The sequence below is a fragment of the Tamandua tetradactyla genome, chromosome 16, assembly GCF_023851605.1.
Source record: "Tamandua tetradactyla isolate mTamTet1 chromosome 16, mTamTet1.pri, whole genome shotgun sequence".
Lineage (NCBI taxonomy): Eukaryota > Metazoa > Chordata > Mammalia > Pilosa > Myrmecophagidae > Tamandua > Tamandua tetradactyla.
In genome coordinates, this window is record NC_135342.1 from 24,811,639 (window position 1) to 24,828,572 (window position 16,934).

Genomic DNA, 16,934 nt, shown 5'->3' on the forward strand with positions numbered 1-16,934 from the left:
TCTGGCTTCTCCTCCCCACCCCTGCTCAGCCCTGGATGCCCCAGCCTCCCTCTCCCCTCTCTGGGTCTCTCCTTATTTGGAAAGGAGGCTGTTTGCCCTTCAGTTTCTAAGAGCTCTTCCTGTGCTAAACCCAGCACCCCCGCCCTGGCCTGCCCTCTTCTTTGCCAAGCACTCGACTTCGGGTCTTGCCTCTTGACTTTAGCACCTTGCTGACCACGTTAAAATGTAAGCTGTTAAATTCTATAGGAATATGCCCATCTGTAGTTCATCGATCGCGGGGCTCTAACCTGGGTTAGGGAGGAGTCCGGGTTTCTGGGGAGGCGGGGTGTGCCCCCCCTTCCCTTCCCCGGCTCCTTATCTCGCAGCTTCTCCCTTCCCACGGTCGGGAGCATAAGAGCGGGCGCGGCGCCGCGGCCCGGCAGTGTCGCCATGTCCCCGCTGTGCTCGCTGCTGCTGGCCCTGGCCCTGGCGGCCATCCCCGGCGCCCGAGGGGCCTGCCCGGTGCCCGCCGACCTGAAGCACCCCGACGGGACGCGCACGTGCGCCAAGCTCTTTGAGAAGAGCGACCCCTACTACGAGAACTGCTGCTCCGGGGCCGAGCTGAACTTGGAGCCCGGCGCCGACCTGCCCTACCTGCCCTCGGACTGGGCGAACAAAGCCTCCTCGCTCGTGGTGGCCCAGCGCTGCGAGCTCACGGTGTGGTCCCGCCGCGGCAAGGCCGGCAAGACGCGCAAGTTCTCGGCCGGCGCCTACCCGCGCCTGGAAGAGTACCGCCGCGGCATCTTCGGGAACTGGGCCAACTCCGTCGCGGCGCTCTACTGCAGGTGCCCGCCCGCGCCCCCGCCCCCAGCCCCCCAGCCCCGCACGCACCCCGGGACTCCTGAGCCCCTTGACCCACTTCTGGAGCAGTCCCCCCCCCCCCTCCCTGCCCCCAACCCATCCCCCTCGGGTCTCTCCGACTCAGCGGAGTTGATTCCCAGACTCAAAAGCTGACCCAATCCCCCATTCCCCATTCTGGGAGCCCCTACCCCCCCCAGCCCCCCCCCCCCCGATGTTCTTTCCAGGGAAGCCGGGCTAATTCTGGAGTCCCCTAGCCTAGCGTGGGGTTGGGAGGTCACCAATTCCCTCACCTTGGACTCCACCAGCCATGCCCCATGGATCCTCCGATTCTAGACCCAGCTCTGGATTCCCAGACTCAAAAGCTGATCCAGGCTTCAAGAACCCAGATCCTATTGTAGGAGCATCCTATTTAAACCTCATGCTCGCCACCCTTTACACTCTCCAAATAAGCCTCAGTGCCTGAAACCCCTGCTTCAGGACCCAGGACCCCTGTTCCAACTTCTGGAACCCTCTGACCCAATGCTGGAGACCCCTGAACCCATTCTGCACGCACATATCCAAGCTCACAGTCTCTGGGACCCTAGAACCAGCGTTGGCCCCCTCCCTCTCCTACAACAGCTCCGAGAGGCCCCAGCTCCAACCTTTCCCAGACCAGGACCCGTAACTCCTGAACTTGGAACTTCAGACCCCGTTTCCCCAGCCCTCTGTACCTCCTCAGCCTTTTGGAACTCCCACCCTGGTTTCCCCACCTCAGGCCCTGGATCTCGAAGCCCTGGCACCCTCTGGTGATAATTTTTCATTCTGTTGCAGGTGCTTCTGACATGCTGGAGGGGGTCCGTGCCAGGTGCAGCCAATCCCCGCACAGAGCTGATCCCTTCACCTGGCCTTGTCCCTGGGGCCTCCTGCAGGCCCCAAGACCCAGGAGAGAGATTTCTGCCTGCCCCCCATCTTTCCTTCCCTGCAATACAGCCCTTCTGAAATTGCCCTGTCTGCCATCTGCTTGTGCGTGGGACCAGGTCCACAAAGAACTGGGGGAGAGAGCAGGGTGGTCAGGAGACATGCCCTCAGATTCTGACATGGGTCTCGGTGTGCACAGCCACACGCCCACAGAAGGACACACGTATGACATACTCAGCGTGCATGGGTGCCATGGGCTGATGGTTAAATATTGAAGTGTTTCCCACACTTTTGAGTAAATAGCCACTTTCCTGAACATCCACTCCCCAAGCTGTTCTGGCTCCCCAGGGACCTCCAGACCCCCTGGTGACTCAGCAATTAAAAGGCTAGCTGCAGCTGGCATGGACCCCCACTCCCCACACCCCAGAGCCTGGGCTGGCCCGGGGCCAGGGCCTGTGAGTGATCTGCCAGAGCCCAGGCCTTACTGGAAATGATATACTTTTAATCTCCTCCCTCTCCCAACCCAGGGATGACACTATCATTAGACTTTGTGTATTTCTGTTCAGGTTGCAATTTGTCCCCCCAAGACCCCCACCTCCATGTTTGAGGGCCCTTGATGGATACCTAGGTTTGGGGGCTCAGGGGAAGATGAAGAGAAATGAGGGGGCCTGGGGTGTGGAGGGGTATGGGGACAACTCTGGGGGGAGGATGACAATTTGGAGTTGGAGGGAAAAGGGGAACTCAGGGAGAGTCTGAGAGTTAAGAGGTATGGAGAGAGGTAAGTGGAGATGCTAAGAGGTCACAAATTGGGGATGTGTGAAGAGATCAAGGTCAAGGGCGGTGGGAAAGGGTCAGGGATTGTGAGCGGCGCTGGAGGAACAAGGATTAGGGGCTGTGCTGATGGGAAATGAACTGAATGAACTCTATGGAGAATGCTTGGCTCTGTGACAGCACTGAATTGGGAAGGTGTGGCCGCTACCCTCATGGAGCTCAAAGAGTGCCAGGGAAATGCCAAAGGGTCAGCTAGTCTAGAATGTGTGCAAAGACGTCAAATGAGAAGCCCAGGGCCCATGCAGAATTGAGGCCCAGGAGGTGGTAAGCCACCAAGGAAAGGCTGATGGGTCCTGAAGGTATTAAGGGACCAGGGAGGTGCTAAAGGTCAAGGAGGTTCTGAGGGGTCAGAGAGGTGATAAGAGAACAGAAGAAGCTACAGGGTCAGGGAGTGCTAAGGACAGTGAGCAGCTGTGGGGCAGGGAGGTGCTAAAGGTCAGGGAGAAACTGAGGGTCAGGGAGCAGCCGAGGTAAATGTGACAAGGGTCAGAACAGGCAGGGAGTCCATTGGTCACTCCCTCAGCTGCACAGACACGGAGGAGTCTGTCACCCTCGTCCGCCGCAGCCCACCTGGCTCCATCCGGTTCTTGGTCTTGTGCAGGAAGTGGACAAAGCGCACGCCAGGGCCGTAGCGGCGGAATACGTGGGACACCTGTGGCCCCACCGGGTTAGGAAGAAGCCCTTAGTAGGGACCCACGACCCTTGCTTCCCTCCCTCCACCCTCCAGGAGGGCTGGGGCCATAAGCACATGTCTGGGGATGGGGGCTGGACAGGGAGCCTCACCTGGACCCAGCGGCCAGCAGGGCCTCTCCCAGAGGTCCTGGGGGCAGCGTGGTGCTGCGCGATGACCGTGCGGCGGTCGGCTGCCAGCAGCCAGACGTGCAGTTCGTAGACACAGGCGTCCAGCCGGCTGTCCTCGTACCTGGGCATGGGGGCCTGGCCTTCAGCCACTCCCGCAGCCCCGAGATCCCAGCCCCAAACCTTGGCCCCATTAGCCATTCAGCACGCACTCACTGGCTGGGGAGTAGCTGGCAACACAGTGGTGGCCAAGACGGCTCCCGGCCTGCTCTAATGGAACCCACAGTGCAGTGGGGACAGCCAGATCGCCAGACAGGGGTAGCCAGGAACCACTAGGGCGGGGATAGAGGGTCCCCAGGCAGAGGGGTCGGGGCCGGGACAGGGGGAGCACAAGGCACTGGAGCGTGGGCACCTTACCCAGCTGGGAGGCGGTCTAAGAAGGCATCCTGGTGCTCACCCACCCCCCAGTGTAACTGACCCCTAACGGATAAGGAGGAACCAGCCTTGAGAAGAGAGGGGGACAGGCAACCACGGAAGAAGGAACAGCCTTGGCAAAGTTTCAAAGACCTAAGAGGCCTGGCACATTTCCCAAAACTAAAAGACTCAGGGGAAAGGGGCCGGAGAGGGAGCAGGGCCAGGCACTGCAGGAAAAGGAGGGTCTTGGTGAGGAGCTCGGATCAAAGGGGAGGACGGGGTGAGATTTGTGTTTGGGGGGGCTGCTGCAGAGGCGCGTACCAGTCCATGACGGTGACATCTGGTTGCTCGTCATCAAGAAGCTCCTCCCACAGGCCCTGGGCCAAAAGGTCCACACACTGCTGCTTCACTGTCCAACTGCGAAAGGGGGAGGCAGAGAAGGGGGGGTGGGGACACCCCATTTTAGTGACACCAATTGTACCTGCATACGGGGTGCTGGGCAGTCAGTGTGCACTTTACAGTCCCAATCCCCACAGCCCTCCGAGGACAATGCATTCTGAATCCATATTGCAGATGGGGAAACTGAGTCTCGAGATGGAGAGCGGCTAGCCCAAGATGAAGCCTCAAAGAAGCGGTAGAGCTGGGGCAGAGCTGGAACTCAAACCCGGTGTGTGCTACCCTGAGCCACCGAATAGCCCCATCTGTCCGCTGTGCAGAAGCCAGTTTAATGGGAGGTGGATGGTGGCCTGGAGTACCTCTTCCCCCCCAGGAGAAAGGAGTTGAGGATAATGACACCTACTAAGTGCTCGCTGGACCCTAAGCTGTGTTTTACAAGCTTTTTCTCCTATGACTAACTCCATTGACAGTCCAAGAGACTCGGGCTCAGAGAGGCGAAGTCAGTTTCTCCAGGTCCCACAGAGGGAAAGGTTGGCGCTGGAATTCAAACCCAGGCCACACAGGTTCTGGCCACTCACCTGCAGTCCCGCTGGAGCTTTTCGGTTCTAATGTGCCACCCGTTGAAATTACCTGGCAGGTGGAGGTGCCACAGGTTAGAACCTCTCCATTCCCAAGGAGAAGCCCTTTCCCCCAGCCCTCTGGCCCCCGGGCACTTACCCAGAGTCTCCAGGGGTTGCTGGGTGGGACCAGTAGGGGGTGCTGGCTCATAAATGTTGATGCCTGCAGAGTGGGGGTGGGGATGAGGGTCAGACCTGGCCGAGGCCCCCATCTTCACCACTCCCTACCCGCCAGGTTCCGCTCCCAGGGCAAGAATCTGTGCCCCACCCTCCAGGCCAGACCAGCCTAGCAGGGATGGAGTGAGTCAGGGCCCCAGGGTGGGAGCCCTGAGAATGTCCTGGGGGGAGAGAGAGGGTGTGAGGGTGTGTGTGGTGAAAACAGAGACAGAGGGCAGAGAGAATCGGGAAGAAAAAGAGAGAAAAGGCACTGAGAGAAACAAAGATGCAGAGAGACAGTAGGCCATACAGAGAAAGAGGGAGGTTCAAGGTGAGACAGAGAGAGGAGAGAGGCAGAGGCAAATAGAAAAAGAGACTGGAGAAACACAGGAGGAGACCACACTGAAAGGCACAAAGAGAAAAAGAGACAATAGGAATGGAGAGAAAGAGAGAGAGAGATGAAAACACAGAGAACGAAAGAAGAGACCGACGGTCTGAGTTAGTCACTAGCCGGGAGGGCACAGGGCGCGCAGCCTGGCCCCGGCTCCTGAGGCCCCCGGCCCCGCCGCCCCTCACCTTCGGGGTTGGGCGAGCGCAACAGGTTGCGGTAGAGCGGCCGGCGCAGCAAGAGCAGCTTCCAGGTGAGGCGCGGCGGCAGCTCCAGGCTGCAGCCCGGCGACCCCCACTCGTCCAGCAGCAGCTGCCGGGCGTAGGCCTCGGTCGGCTGCTGCGGTTCGGGGAGCTGGGGGAGCTCGGGGGTCTCCGGGGCCGCGGGCGACGGCGGTGAGGGCGGCAGCTCCAGGGGCTCCGCGGGCCCTTCGGCTTCCATCCCGCCGCCGAGCGCGGGGCTGTCCGGCACCTCCTCCATCTGTCGGGTTTGGACGACTGTCCCAGACTCCGCAGGGCTTGGGGTTAACCGGGGGCGGGACGTCCTGAGCTGGCATTTAATTGCGGGGCGGGTTGGGGGAAGGATCGTGGGCCCTAGCGGCTCCTCCCCCGGGACCCAGGAGTCCCGGCCCCGCAGGCCCTGCGCAGGTTCCCAGGCTTCCTGCTCCAGTTTCCCCGGGGCCATCTGAGGACCCAGTTGCTGGGTGACTGGTGCTGGGAGCGTATGTGACAAATGAGCTAATGCCAGGGCTCCCTGCTCTCTAATGAGGCCTGTCCACCTTGTTAAGATCCAGTGTGGTGGGGTTAAGAGGTTAATTAATGACCCCCCCCCATCTTCCCCCAGTTGACCATTCTCAGCACAGGGAAGAGAAGGGCCAGCCTCTGTCACTCCTCTCCTGCCTTCACCTGGGACACCTCTAGCGACCCTGATGGTTCTTGTCCTGAAAACCAAGATGGAGAAAGGGGAGCAGAGAGAAACCCAGACCCTAAGACGGGGAGTCTCAGAGGTGGGGGAGGGGGCGAGAAGATGCTGCGATAGTAGCAACGGCGGGAGCAGCAACACACCCTCCCCCCACCCAGGTTTTGGGGTGCCAGCCCCTCTTCCTGAGATGGGGGCAGGCGGCAGGCTGCCAAAGCCTCTTCCCGGGGAGGTCATGGGGAGTTTGGAATGAGGGCTGGGCCAATGGTGGGGGCAAGAGGTCGGGCACGGAGGAAGTGAGGTGGTGGCAGAACCCGTAGAGCCGGATGCCCACGGCCACGTCCCTCCCACGGCCACATCCCACATCGGGCCCAGGTCAGCAGAGCACGGAGCCCACCCGGATTTTCAGTAACACCCTCCATAGGGAAGGCTTTCGCCAGGCTCTGCTCTCAGCACTTAGAAGTTCGTTCATTTCATCCTCACCACGGTAAGGAGGGAGGCTCTACCCTTGTCGCTGTGGCAGCGGATGTGTGCAGGGGGGGACTGTGGGATGACCTGATGGGCTGTGCCACTGGTGATGGGTGTCCCCATTTTACAGGTGAGGAAACTGAGGCCGCCCCACAGGCCTGGTCCCACACTGTCGCCGACAGCCCTGCATGCCCCAGGCATTCCCTGCTCTGGATTCCGAGACGTGCAAGAAACACATGCTCCAAACAGATCCTCAGAGGCAGGACTCATACTCGAGCGACCTGCTCCCCTAATTGAGTGCTCACTGCGTGCCAGTCATTGCTGAGGTCTTTAGATGGAGCAACTGATTCCATCTCCACATCCACCCAAGGAAGTAGGGACAACCAGGAAGCCCATTTCGCAGATGGGGACATGGAGGCACAGTCAGGCCTAGCAACTCACCCAAGGTCAGGTGCACAGAGACATTTAACTCGCCCCCAGAAGGAAGCAGACAGGAGAGAATGGTTACGTCTATTGTCGGTTGTTAACTCATTTAACCTCCCAAGAACCTTGCTGGTAGGAGCTGATAGTGGGACCTTCCAAGGCAGGTGAGAGCACTGAGGCAAGGGAGGTGAAGTGGCCTCCCTGGGAAAGGTGGGGATTAACCAAGTTATGCACTGGAGCCGCATGACCCAGCTGCACCCCGAAAGTGCCCAGGAGATTCCCAGACCCACAGCGCACACAACCGGAGACTCTCCCCCGGCCACTTCCAGCACACAAACCCACACCCGCGTCCACCTTCAGACCCGTCCTGGGAGGAGGTGGGGGAAGAACCCAGGGGAGGAGCCGCTCCTGGGTCAGAATCCAGGGCAGACAGAGGCCAGGAACCAGACGCCACCCAGGCGGAAGCTTCAAAAAGGAAAGAAGTGTTCACACACGGCAGCGTGGAAGGCCCTGGAAGACATCATGTTGAGTGAAATAAAAGCTGGACACAAAAGGGCAGATATTGTGTGATCCACTTATATGAAATAACTAGTATCTGCCAATTCCCAGAGACACAAAGTCGATTACAGGTCACCGAGGGTGGGGCTAGGGAGCAGGGAATGAGAAGTTATTGCTTAACGGATGCAGAGTCACTGCTTGGAGTGCTGAAGTCTTGGTAATGGATGATGGCAGCACAACATCGTGGATGTAATTAATACTACTGAAATGTATGCTTAAAGAGGATTAAAGTGGGAAATTTTGTGTTATATGTGTTTGTTACTACAATTAAAAAAAAAAATTTCTGAGGGATACAGGAATACCACAGGGGCCCCAGGAAGCCAAGTCGATTTCCCACATTAGATTACAACTTTCCCTCTCTTCCCCCACCCCAAGGAGCAGATAAAACTCTCAGCCTGGGGCCACACTTAGCCTCTGAGTATTTTCCAAACAGGCCTAGGGCTGAGTGACCGACACAAGGTCCCTTTCCGAAATGACTTTGCGCAAATCATGAAACATGTCAAAGTGCGAGCGTCGTAGAAAACAATTTGGCAATTTCTTATAAAACCCAATATACGCCTACCCTCCAACCCAGCAGTCTTACTGCTAAGTATTTAGCCAAGAGAAATGAAAGCCCAGCCTATGTCCAAATGAAAACCTGGAAGTAATTTTATAGCACTTTTTTTTTTTTCATGTAACTCCAATCAGGACACAGCCCAAATTCCCCTCAAGAGGTGGGTGGACAAACATGGAATACTACTCAGCAAGTAAAAGGAACTATTGAAACACGCAACGTGGATGACCCTACGTGTCTGTTATGCAAAGTGACAAAAGCCAGGCAAAAAAAAAAAAAAAAGAGAGAGAATGTAATGTATGATTGCATTTAAATATGATTCTGAAAAAGACAAAACTGATCAAAAGTCAAAGAAGGCAGGTCGCCAGCTGCCTGGGGCTGGGGTTAGGGGAGATGGGCTGTAAAGGTGCGTGGAAGTGGACTTCCTGGGGTGAAGAAAAAGTTCTCTCTTAATTGTGGCAGCAGTTACAGGGTCAAAACTCATCAGACCGAACACTTAACAGTGAATGTATTTTATTTTATGCAAGTTGAACCTCAATGAGAAAAACTAAACAAAACAAAACGTGGCAGCTCTTTACATTCTATTAAGGAAATATCTTCAAGCCTATTATTAAGTGAAAAAAGCACGCTATAGAAGAGTGGGCAGCATGTGGTACTATTTGTGTGAAGAAAAAATGTATATAAATATTTGCTAGGCTAAGATGACAAAAGAGCAGGGGCTGGGAAAGCGGTTCAGCTGGGTGGTTGAGGAGCGCTAACTCCTCCCCGGCATGGGGCCCAAGGTGGCCCATGGTGGCCCTGGCGCTCTCCCTCACTCAGGGGACACCGTCCTTGTGCCCGTCTTTGAGTTCTCCAACTTCCTGCCCACCGCAGGGCCTTTGCACTTGCTGTCCATGGCGTCTGGAAGGCTCTCCTCGCGGTGCTTCCAAGGCTGCCTTTGTCTCCGCTCAGATGTCGCCTCCCCTGCCCTTCGGCATCTTGCTTCTTCCCATCCAGAGAGGTAGCTGGTGCATAAACAGGCCCTCCCCAGCCAAAGTAAGTTTCCCATTCCCTGCTCCCTCGTCACCACGCCCTGTTCTCTTTCTTGCCCGGAGCTTGATTTGTAAATACATGTGAATCTGTGGATGCGTGCACTTCTTCATGGTCTGTCTCAGCCCGTGGGAACGTCGGCTTCACAAGGGCAGGTCCTCACGTGGGTTTGCTTGTTGTGTTCCCAGCACAGGGCTGACACGGGTGCACTGCTCTGCTTGCTGGCCCTGGGGCAGGGCCTCTGTCCTGCCAAGGCCCATGTCTGTCCTGCCTGGCTCCAGCTCCCGCTGCTCCTGCTGCAAAATCAGCATCGCCCCCAGGAAGGCCCTACCCTGAGTTGAGAGAAGGAAGAGGCAGGGGTCCTGGAGGCCCCAGGCAGATCAGGAGGGGTTGGAAGGTGGATAGAAGGTGAGCTGAATGGGTGCTGCTGCTCTGAAATCAGAGGGGCCTGCAGGTCGTGGTGCGGTAGGAGCAGCCAGCTTCACCTGCAGGGGGCGACAGAGAGGCAGGGATGAGGTGGGGCAGAAAGCGGGAGATGAGGAGAGGGGGAGGAGGAAGACAGAGGCAGATAGAAGAGATAAAGAGAATGCAGAGATATAAACCGAGAGACAGAGCTAAAGAGAGGGTGAGAGATAGAGATGAGGCATGGAGAGACAGTCAAAAAGAGAGAGATTTACAGAGACTGGAGTGGGGTTGACAGAGCCAGGGAAGAAGGGATCAGTCAGAGATACCTAGAAGGCATGCTGGGAGCCCAGAGGTGGGTGTGGGAGGCTGGGGCAGTGGAATTCTGGTAGAGACATCCACTCATGTTCCAAATGTAGAGTATTGGAATCAAAACACCTAGCAGCCTATCAAAGCCCCTGGAACATAGTAAATTTCTTTATTGATGTTAACTATTAACTTTATCTTGTATGAATTGCATGATATCTTTCAATTTTTTTTTAAATTAGTTGCTTACCTTTCACAGTCAAGCACTTTCCCATGAAAATGGAGATTTCTCCTGAAGTGCAAGATTTCCACTGCAGCACAGTTTAGGGCAGCATGTGGGTGTAGGCTCCCCGAATGTCCATCTCCAGGGACGTGCAATCAACCACAGTTCATCTGTGGTTTGTCCGCTCAAGGGACTACTACGCAGCCCTGAACAGGAACAGCTGCTTGTCATTATCAATAGGGAACAACCATCATGATATGTTGTTAGGTAGAAAAAAGCAGGGTGAGGAAGGAAGTGCACCTGACACTAACACTTGTGCAAAGGAAAACATATATATGTTTGCACATGTAGCTATTTCCTGGAATGTATATAACCTCATTCTGGAAACTCGTACCAGTGGCTGTGGGGAGAGGGTGGGTGCTGAGAGCCTGGGGAGGGCAATCTGTCTCCTTTGGAATCTTTTACATTTTGTGCCATGGGCTTGTGCTACCTGTTCAAATAATGAATAGATAATAGGAAAACAGAGAGACAGAGGAAAACAGAGATAAAGGTATAAGGAAGAAAGGAAGGGAGGGAAGGAGGGAGAGAAGAAGGGGGGGGGTCTGCTTTGTTTAACCCAGTAAGCCAGACTTCCATCGGTGCCTTTGGCCTCCTGGAAAGAGGCTCTGTGCTGTCCCCACCCCACCCAGAACATAGGCCAGGATCCTGCTTTTTGCCAGAGCTGGTCTGAGCTGTTATGTACCCCAGAAAAGGACAAGTTCTTTCAATCCATTCCTGTGGGTACAGGTCTATTGTGGGTGGGACCTTTTGGTTAGATTATTTCAACTGAGATGTGACCCACCCCATTCAAGGTAGGTCTTAATCCTTTTACTGGAGTCCTGTAAGAGAGGATAAAAGACAGAAAAAGCTCAGAGTTCAGAGAGGAACACCCAGAGAAGTTTGGAGAGAGCTTAGAGAGAGAGAAGTCCCAGAGATGCTAAGGGAGGACCCACAGAGAGGAGGCCACTGGAAACAGAAGCTGAAGGCAATGAAATCCAGGGGTGAAGGACCAGTAGACACTGGCCATGTACCTTGCTCTCTGACAGAAGAACCCCAGATGCCAGCAGCCTTTCTTCAGAGAAGGTATCTTCCTCTTGATGCCTTAATTTGGACATTTTCACAGCCTTAGAATTGTAACTTGTAAATAATAAGTTCCCATTGTAAAAGCCAACCCATTTCTGGTATATTGCAATCCAGGAGCTTTAGCAAACCCAAACACCCAGCCCCAATACCTCTCAACCCCACGTCTTCTCCTGGGCCTGGCCTGGAGCAACCACCTCCCTTGCCGAGGGCTCTTATTAGGGCCTGGCGCCAGCTGAGTTGAAGGATTGCCGTGCTTCATTTTGGACAGCGGTGGGGTAGCAAAAGGAGTTCTGTCTGGTGTTTTGGGAGGTGGTGTGGCATGACAAGAACATGCAGAGAGACTTCGGACACTTGCTCTACCACTTTTTTTGCTGTGTAACCTCTTGTTTTTGTTCCTCTGTCATCCGTTAAACAGGATAACCATGGTGCTTCTGCAAAAGGGGGAAGTTTGTGTTCATTTCCTGGGGCGGCCATAACACGTGGCCACAATCTGGATGACTTAAAAGCAGGGGACATTTATTCTCGCCCATTCTAAAATGAACATGTTGGCAGGGCCACGCTCCCTCCGAAGGCTTGATGGGAAGCTCCTTCCTGGCCTCTTCCAGTTTCGGTTGGCTCCAGGGGTTCCTTGGTTGGTGGCTGCGTCACTCCAGTCTCTGCCTCTGTGGTCACATGGCCTCCCCCTCTGTCTGTCTGTCTTCTCTTCTGTCTGTCTCAAGTCTCTTTCTGCCTTTCTTTATGAGGACATGTTTCCATGCTTGTCACTTGCCTTAGGGCCCACTCGGGATACTCCAGGATGAGCTTGTGTTGAGATGCTTAACTTAATTACATCTGCAGAGACCCTTTTCCCAAATAAGATCACAATCCCAGGTTCCGGGTGGATATATCTTTTTGTGCATGTGTGTGGGTGGGTGGGGCACCATTTAACCCCCTACATGGGGTTAAATGAGTTAGAACACTTAGCAGTTTAGCAAAGCCCCTGGAACACAGTCAATTTTTGATTGATGCTAACTATCAACTTTATCTTGTGTGGATTAGACTGTATCTTTCCGTTTTTTTAACGAGTTGCCTACCTTTCACATTCAAGCACCTTCACATGAAAGTGGAGATTTCTCCTGAAAAATCAGAACATTGAAAATAAGGAAGCCAAATTCCCGCAAGGCTGTGGCTGCCTGAGAAGTGACGGCCCTTCCGAGGGCCCGTGTGCAGTACTTCCCCGCCAGGCCCTGCCCGACCCCAGGAGCATTTGAGTTTGAAGCCCCTGCAGCAGGCCACGAGCTGGGCAGGGTGGGGGCTTGGGGTCGGGTCTGTCCTGCTCCCCATTGCAGCCCCACGGCCCGGCCCCAGGCCTCTGCAGAGAAGCTGATGCTGGCCAAGGTTTTGGGCCTGGGCCTCCTGTGCACTTTGCCCCTCCGGGGACCTCTGTCTCTGCCGCTGAGAAATGGAAGCAGGAGTGAGATGATTCCTGGGGCCCTGCCCAGTAAGTTGTGGGATGTTCTGAGAGGTCAGGTATGGGGTTCGAGGTCTAGATGTCTACCTGTGATGGGTGAAATGCTGCGTGGCCCCCCACGTCACTCTCCCATTCTCCATCCTGGCAGCACGTTATAGTCACCTGAATAATTTTTATTTTAGATACCTACGACCAGCCTCCATCCCATGCCAAAGGGAGGTGCCCTTGGCTTACAGAATAAAGCCTCAGTGTGGCCTTCCACGTCCTTTATTTTGCTCCAACCCTCTTTCTTGTTCATTCATTCTTTCCCTTTTATCCCCCTCCCTTTCCATTCCTCCCCATTGGTCATCTAATATGTAAATGGCTCTCGTTTGGGCTTGCAAACTATTGTTTTATGTCCGTAATTTACAATGTATATGCCTGGCATTGTACTATAGAGCTTCTTGAGTTTTCTTTTTTCACGTTTGTCTTAGACTACCCCCCTGCCCACCCACGCCCGCACCCAGTGTGGTCCTGGGCACTCCTGGTCCTGGCTCCTGGCGGCTGCATGGGAATCCCTGGTGTTTGTCCCCCTCCTTCGCTCAGCCCTACACCCCTGTGTGGACAGCACCTGCCCTCTACATATTGTTGCAGTGAGCATCCTTATATCCCCGTGCATGCTGCCCCGTGGTCCTGAGTTTCTTTGAGAAGTCACCCAGGAATTAGTATTATTGGGAGAATTCTATGTGCAATCCTTAGTTTGATCAAGTCAGACCTTTTCTTTTTTGCCAGACTCACAGTATAAAATGACATTGCATTTGAATTCAGTTTTTCTGATTACTAATGAGTTTGAGCACTTGTGAAAACCCTTGTTGGCCTTTCGGGGTTTTCCTTCTGTAACTTGCCAGTTCATATCCCACTTTTCTATTAGAACTGCTGTCTTTTTCTTGTTGATTAAGTTAGTATCATGTCAGAGAGAGTGAATATTTTCTCCTACTCTGACACCTGTCCATGATGCCCAACCACAAATAAAAACTCTTAAATTTAATGTAAGCAAATCAACTTGTTTTTTCCTCCGGGGTCTTAAGTCCTTCTTTAGCTTGAGGTTCTCAAGTATTTTCCCCTACCGACTTTACAGTTTATCTTTCTGTTAGAGCTTTAATCCATCTAGGGAAATACCGCCCAATAGAACTTTCTGCAATAATGGAAAACGTTTTATATGAACTGTGGCTAATGCAAGGGAGGAAACTGAATGCTTAATTTTATTTAACTTAAATCTCAAATTAAATTTAAATAGCCATATGTGGCTAGTGGTTACTGTTTTGGGTGGCACAGATAGTTCAGATAGTTCTTGTTGCATTAGGTAGAGATTCAGTTTTAATTTTTTTCCCATTAAATGCGCCAATTTTCCCATCACTATTACTAAGCAATCTATTTCCCCCCATCGATTTGTGGGGCCTCTTCATCATATACTAAGCTCTTGTGTATCTCTGAGTCTGCCTCTGGATTCTCTGTCCTGTTTCATTAAATAGAATCTCTGGGGTGGATCCTGGCCAATCTATGAATAGCCAGGGTACAGAATCACGGTTTTCAGTGATAGGATTTTTAACTAGACTAATGGCCACCCAGAATAAAAGACTCCATTTCCCAACTTTCCTTATGGATGTGGCCAATGGACTAGGCTCTGGCCAATGAAGCAAGGGTGCAACATTGGGATCCTGCCCTAAAGGGAAAGACCCTTCCTCTTTCCGCTCCCCTGATGTGGTGGCGTCATCTTAGACCACATGGGAGAGGGGGCAACCTGGGGTTGGAGAAGCCAGGAGGTGGAAAGAGACTGGGCCCCTCGATGGCTTAAAACAGCTATACCACAACCACACTTTGGCCTTTTACACTAGAGACAGCCATTATGGACCTTGGTAGTTGTCAAACTTGAGTGGGAATCAGATTCTCCTGGAGGGCTTGTTAAAATACAGATTGCTGGGCCCTGCCCAGTGTTTCTGATTCGGGCTGGGAGGGAGCCCAGGGATTTGCATTTCTAACAAGTTCCCAGGGGATGCTGAGCCTGCTGGCTGGGGATCACACTTTGAGAAGCACTGGCCTATCTCATTTAAATTATTCATCTTGGATCTTGGTAGAGAACCTGATTCCCTTTGTCGGGCCTTTGGATTCAAACCCTGTCACCTGGCATCTCCTGCTTCTGCTGAGTTAACATCATTCCCGGTGCAGCGCCAGGTCTGGCCCATAAAATCAGGGCAGAGCAATTCTCCATCCATTCCTGCACAGCTGCTGTGTCTTGAGCCTGTTGCTGCACAGTCTGCACTTACCTTCTAAAGGCTCCCCTGTCCCGTCAAGCCTGGAAGGCTGACAAAGGACCTTTTATAGACTCCCTGGACAGCTGGGCTCCAGAAAGTTTATGCCAGTGGGAGACACTGAGATTACAGGGTGGGCAGCAGCACAGGTAAGAGCAGACTTCTGGGGTCTAAGTAACAACACTCAGCCCCTTTTGTCCCTCCAGCGCCCTGAGGGTAGCAGCATTGTGCCTTTGATGCCCTCTAGGTTAAGTGACACTCTGGCTCCTCCAGGGCTTTCCAACTTCTTTGTAACCAATCCCCTGTGTTAAATCCCCCTTTGAAACAACTAGAGATGTTTTTTTGACTGGACATTGACCGACACCTGTGGGAAACCCTTCTGTACAGGTGGCAGCACAGGGAAGCAGTGGTGGGGGCAGGGCAGGGGGTCTGCAGGCTCAAGGAGAAACCCCCCCCCCCCGCCATCCTGCAAACCCCTAGGTGGCTGGGAGCCAAGGCAGCTAAAGCAGCAGAGTCGGTGGGAGGCAGATCTGACTCTATGAAGTGCCCAGGCGTGTGACTTCCCGTCTCCAGCCTGTTTCCTCACCTGTGCAAATGGCATCTCCTAGAGCTGGTCTAAGCGCCCATGAGATCATAAAGCTCATAGGGTTACGAGTGAAGCAGGCCATTAATCTGTTCTTTACAGTCCCTCCCTGGTTTGGGAATCATGGTTCTCTTGGCTCCATAAAATGAGGCAGGCAGCTCTCTTTTTCTATTTTCTGGAACAACTTGTGCAAGGTAGGATTTACCTGATCCTTCAAGATCTGGCAGAACTCATTTGTAAGTGCGTTCAAAAATGCATTCAACAAACCTCAGAGGGGGCATCAAAAAAAATAATGCATTCCAGCCTGGAGCCTTTTTTTTTTTTGGTGTATTTGTATGGGGGTTATTTCTAAGCCAATTTTGGCACTTGTCCACCCTACCCCTGAAATTTGTCTATTTCACCTAAGCCTCACACACATATACATATATCCAGCACAGTCGCTGCACAGTTATGTGTAAACCTCTGTAACTGCCCACAGGTGTTTCCTGAGCTCATGTGTGTACCCGGCATTGGCCCTGTCCCAGTGAGCACCCCAATCAATTCTTGGGGTAAGTCAGAACCCGTGCAGAGGTATGCTGGGGGGAGGGCCACTTGGTAATGAGGGCAATGTGGATCAAACCAGCATCTCTCTGTCCTCACCTTACACTTTCCACCAACACAATCAGGCTGAGGTCCGTAGATGCCAGTGATCCCTAGGAGGCTGGGGGCGGGTAGCTTTCTCCCCACCTGTCCCTGCAGGGAACCCTGGACATGGGAAGCACTCAATTCCCTTCAGCCCAGATTCCCTTCCCACATCATTGGGTCCCAGGCTCAGGCCTCGGCTAGCCTCGGCTAGGAGGGCTCAGCTGAAGCCAGCAGCTCTAGGTCAGTTAGTCTCACTCAATCCCCCCAAACTCCTCTGCCCAGTGCCCATTTTGTCAAATGGCCAATTTGCTAATATCAACTCACCAAGGATCAGTCCCTATCTGCTAAACATGCTAGAGATGAACAACCTTTAAAACAAGTTTCTAGTAAATCACAGATTTGGGAAACTGGTCAACATGGCATAATGAACTCTTTGGCAAACTGGCTGCATCCTAGGCTGAGGGAGGGGTCAATCCTGTCCCTATCTGGCAAGTGGGAGTGGGGTGGGGGCCTTTACCAGTTGCTTTGCTCACTATTCTCCTGATTCCCACCACAACCTGCCCATACAAAAAAAAAAGAAAAAAGCATACCAATTCCCACCGCAAGACCGCTGGACAAGGGGCCTCTTCACCATACCATACACACACAAA

At 53.7% G+C, this 16,934-nt stretch overlaps 2 protein-coding genes across 2 annotated transcripts; one reads left to right on the forward strand and one right to left on the reverse strand.

The window, feature by feature from the left end:
* Positions 1-407: 407 nt before the first annotated feature.
* Positions 408-1,823, forward strand: SYCN (syncollin). The gene is made up of 2 exons (XM_077131911.1): positions 408-824; positions 1,651-1,823. Exons 1-2 carry the CDS (start codon positions 430-432, stop codon positions 1,658-1,660), a joined length of 405 nt encoding a protein of 134 aa, XP_076988026.1. The 5' UTR covers positions 408-429; the 3' UTR covers positions 1,661-1,823.
* Positions 1,824-2,267: 444 nt separating this feature from the next.
* Positions 2,268-5,844, reverse strand: NCCRP1 (NCCRP1, F-box associated domain containing). The gene is made up of 6 exons (XM_077131910.1): positions 5,526-5,844; positions 4,894-4,956; positions 4,755-4,806; positions 4,102-4,197; positions 3,352-3,490; positions 2,268-3,220 (listed from the first exon to the last, which is right to left on the reverse strand). Exons 1-6 carry the CDS (start codon positions 5,815-5,817, stop codon positions 3,080-3,082), a joined length of 783 nt encoding a protein of 260 aa, XP_076988025.1. The 5' UTR covers positions 5,818-5,844; the 3' UTR covers positions 2,268-3,079.
* Between the last annotated feature and the right edge of the window lie 11,090 nt (positions 5,845-16,934).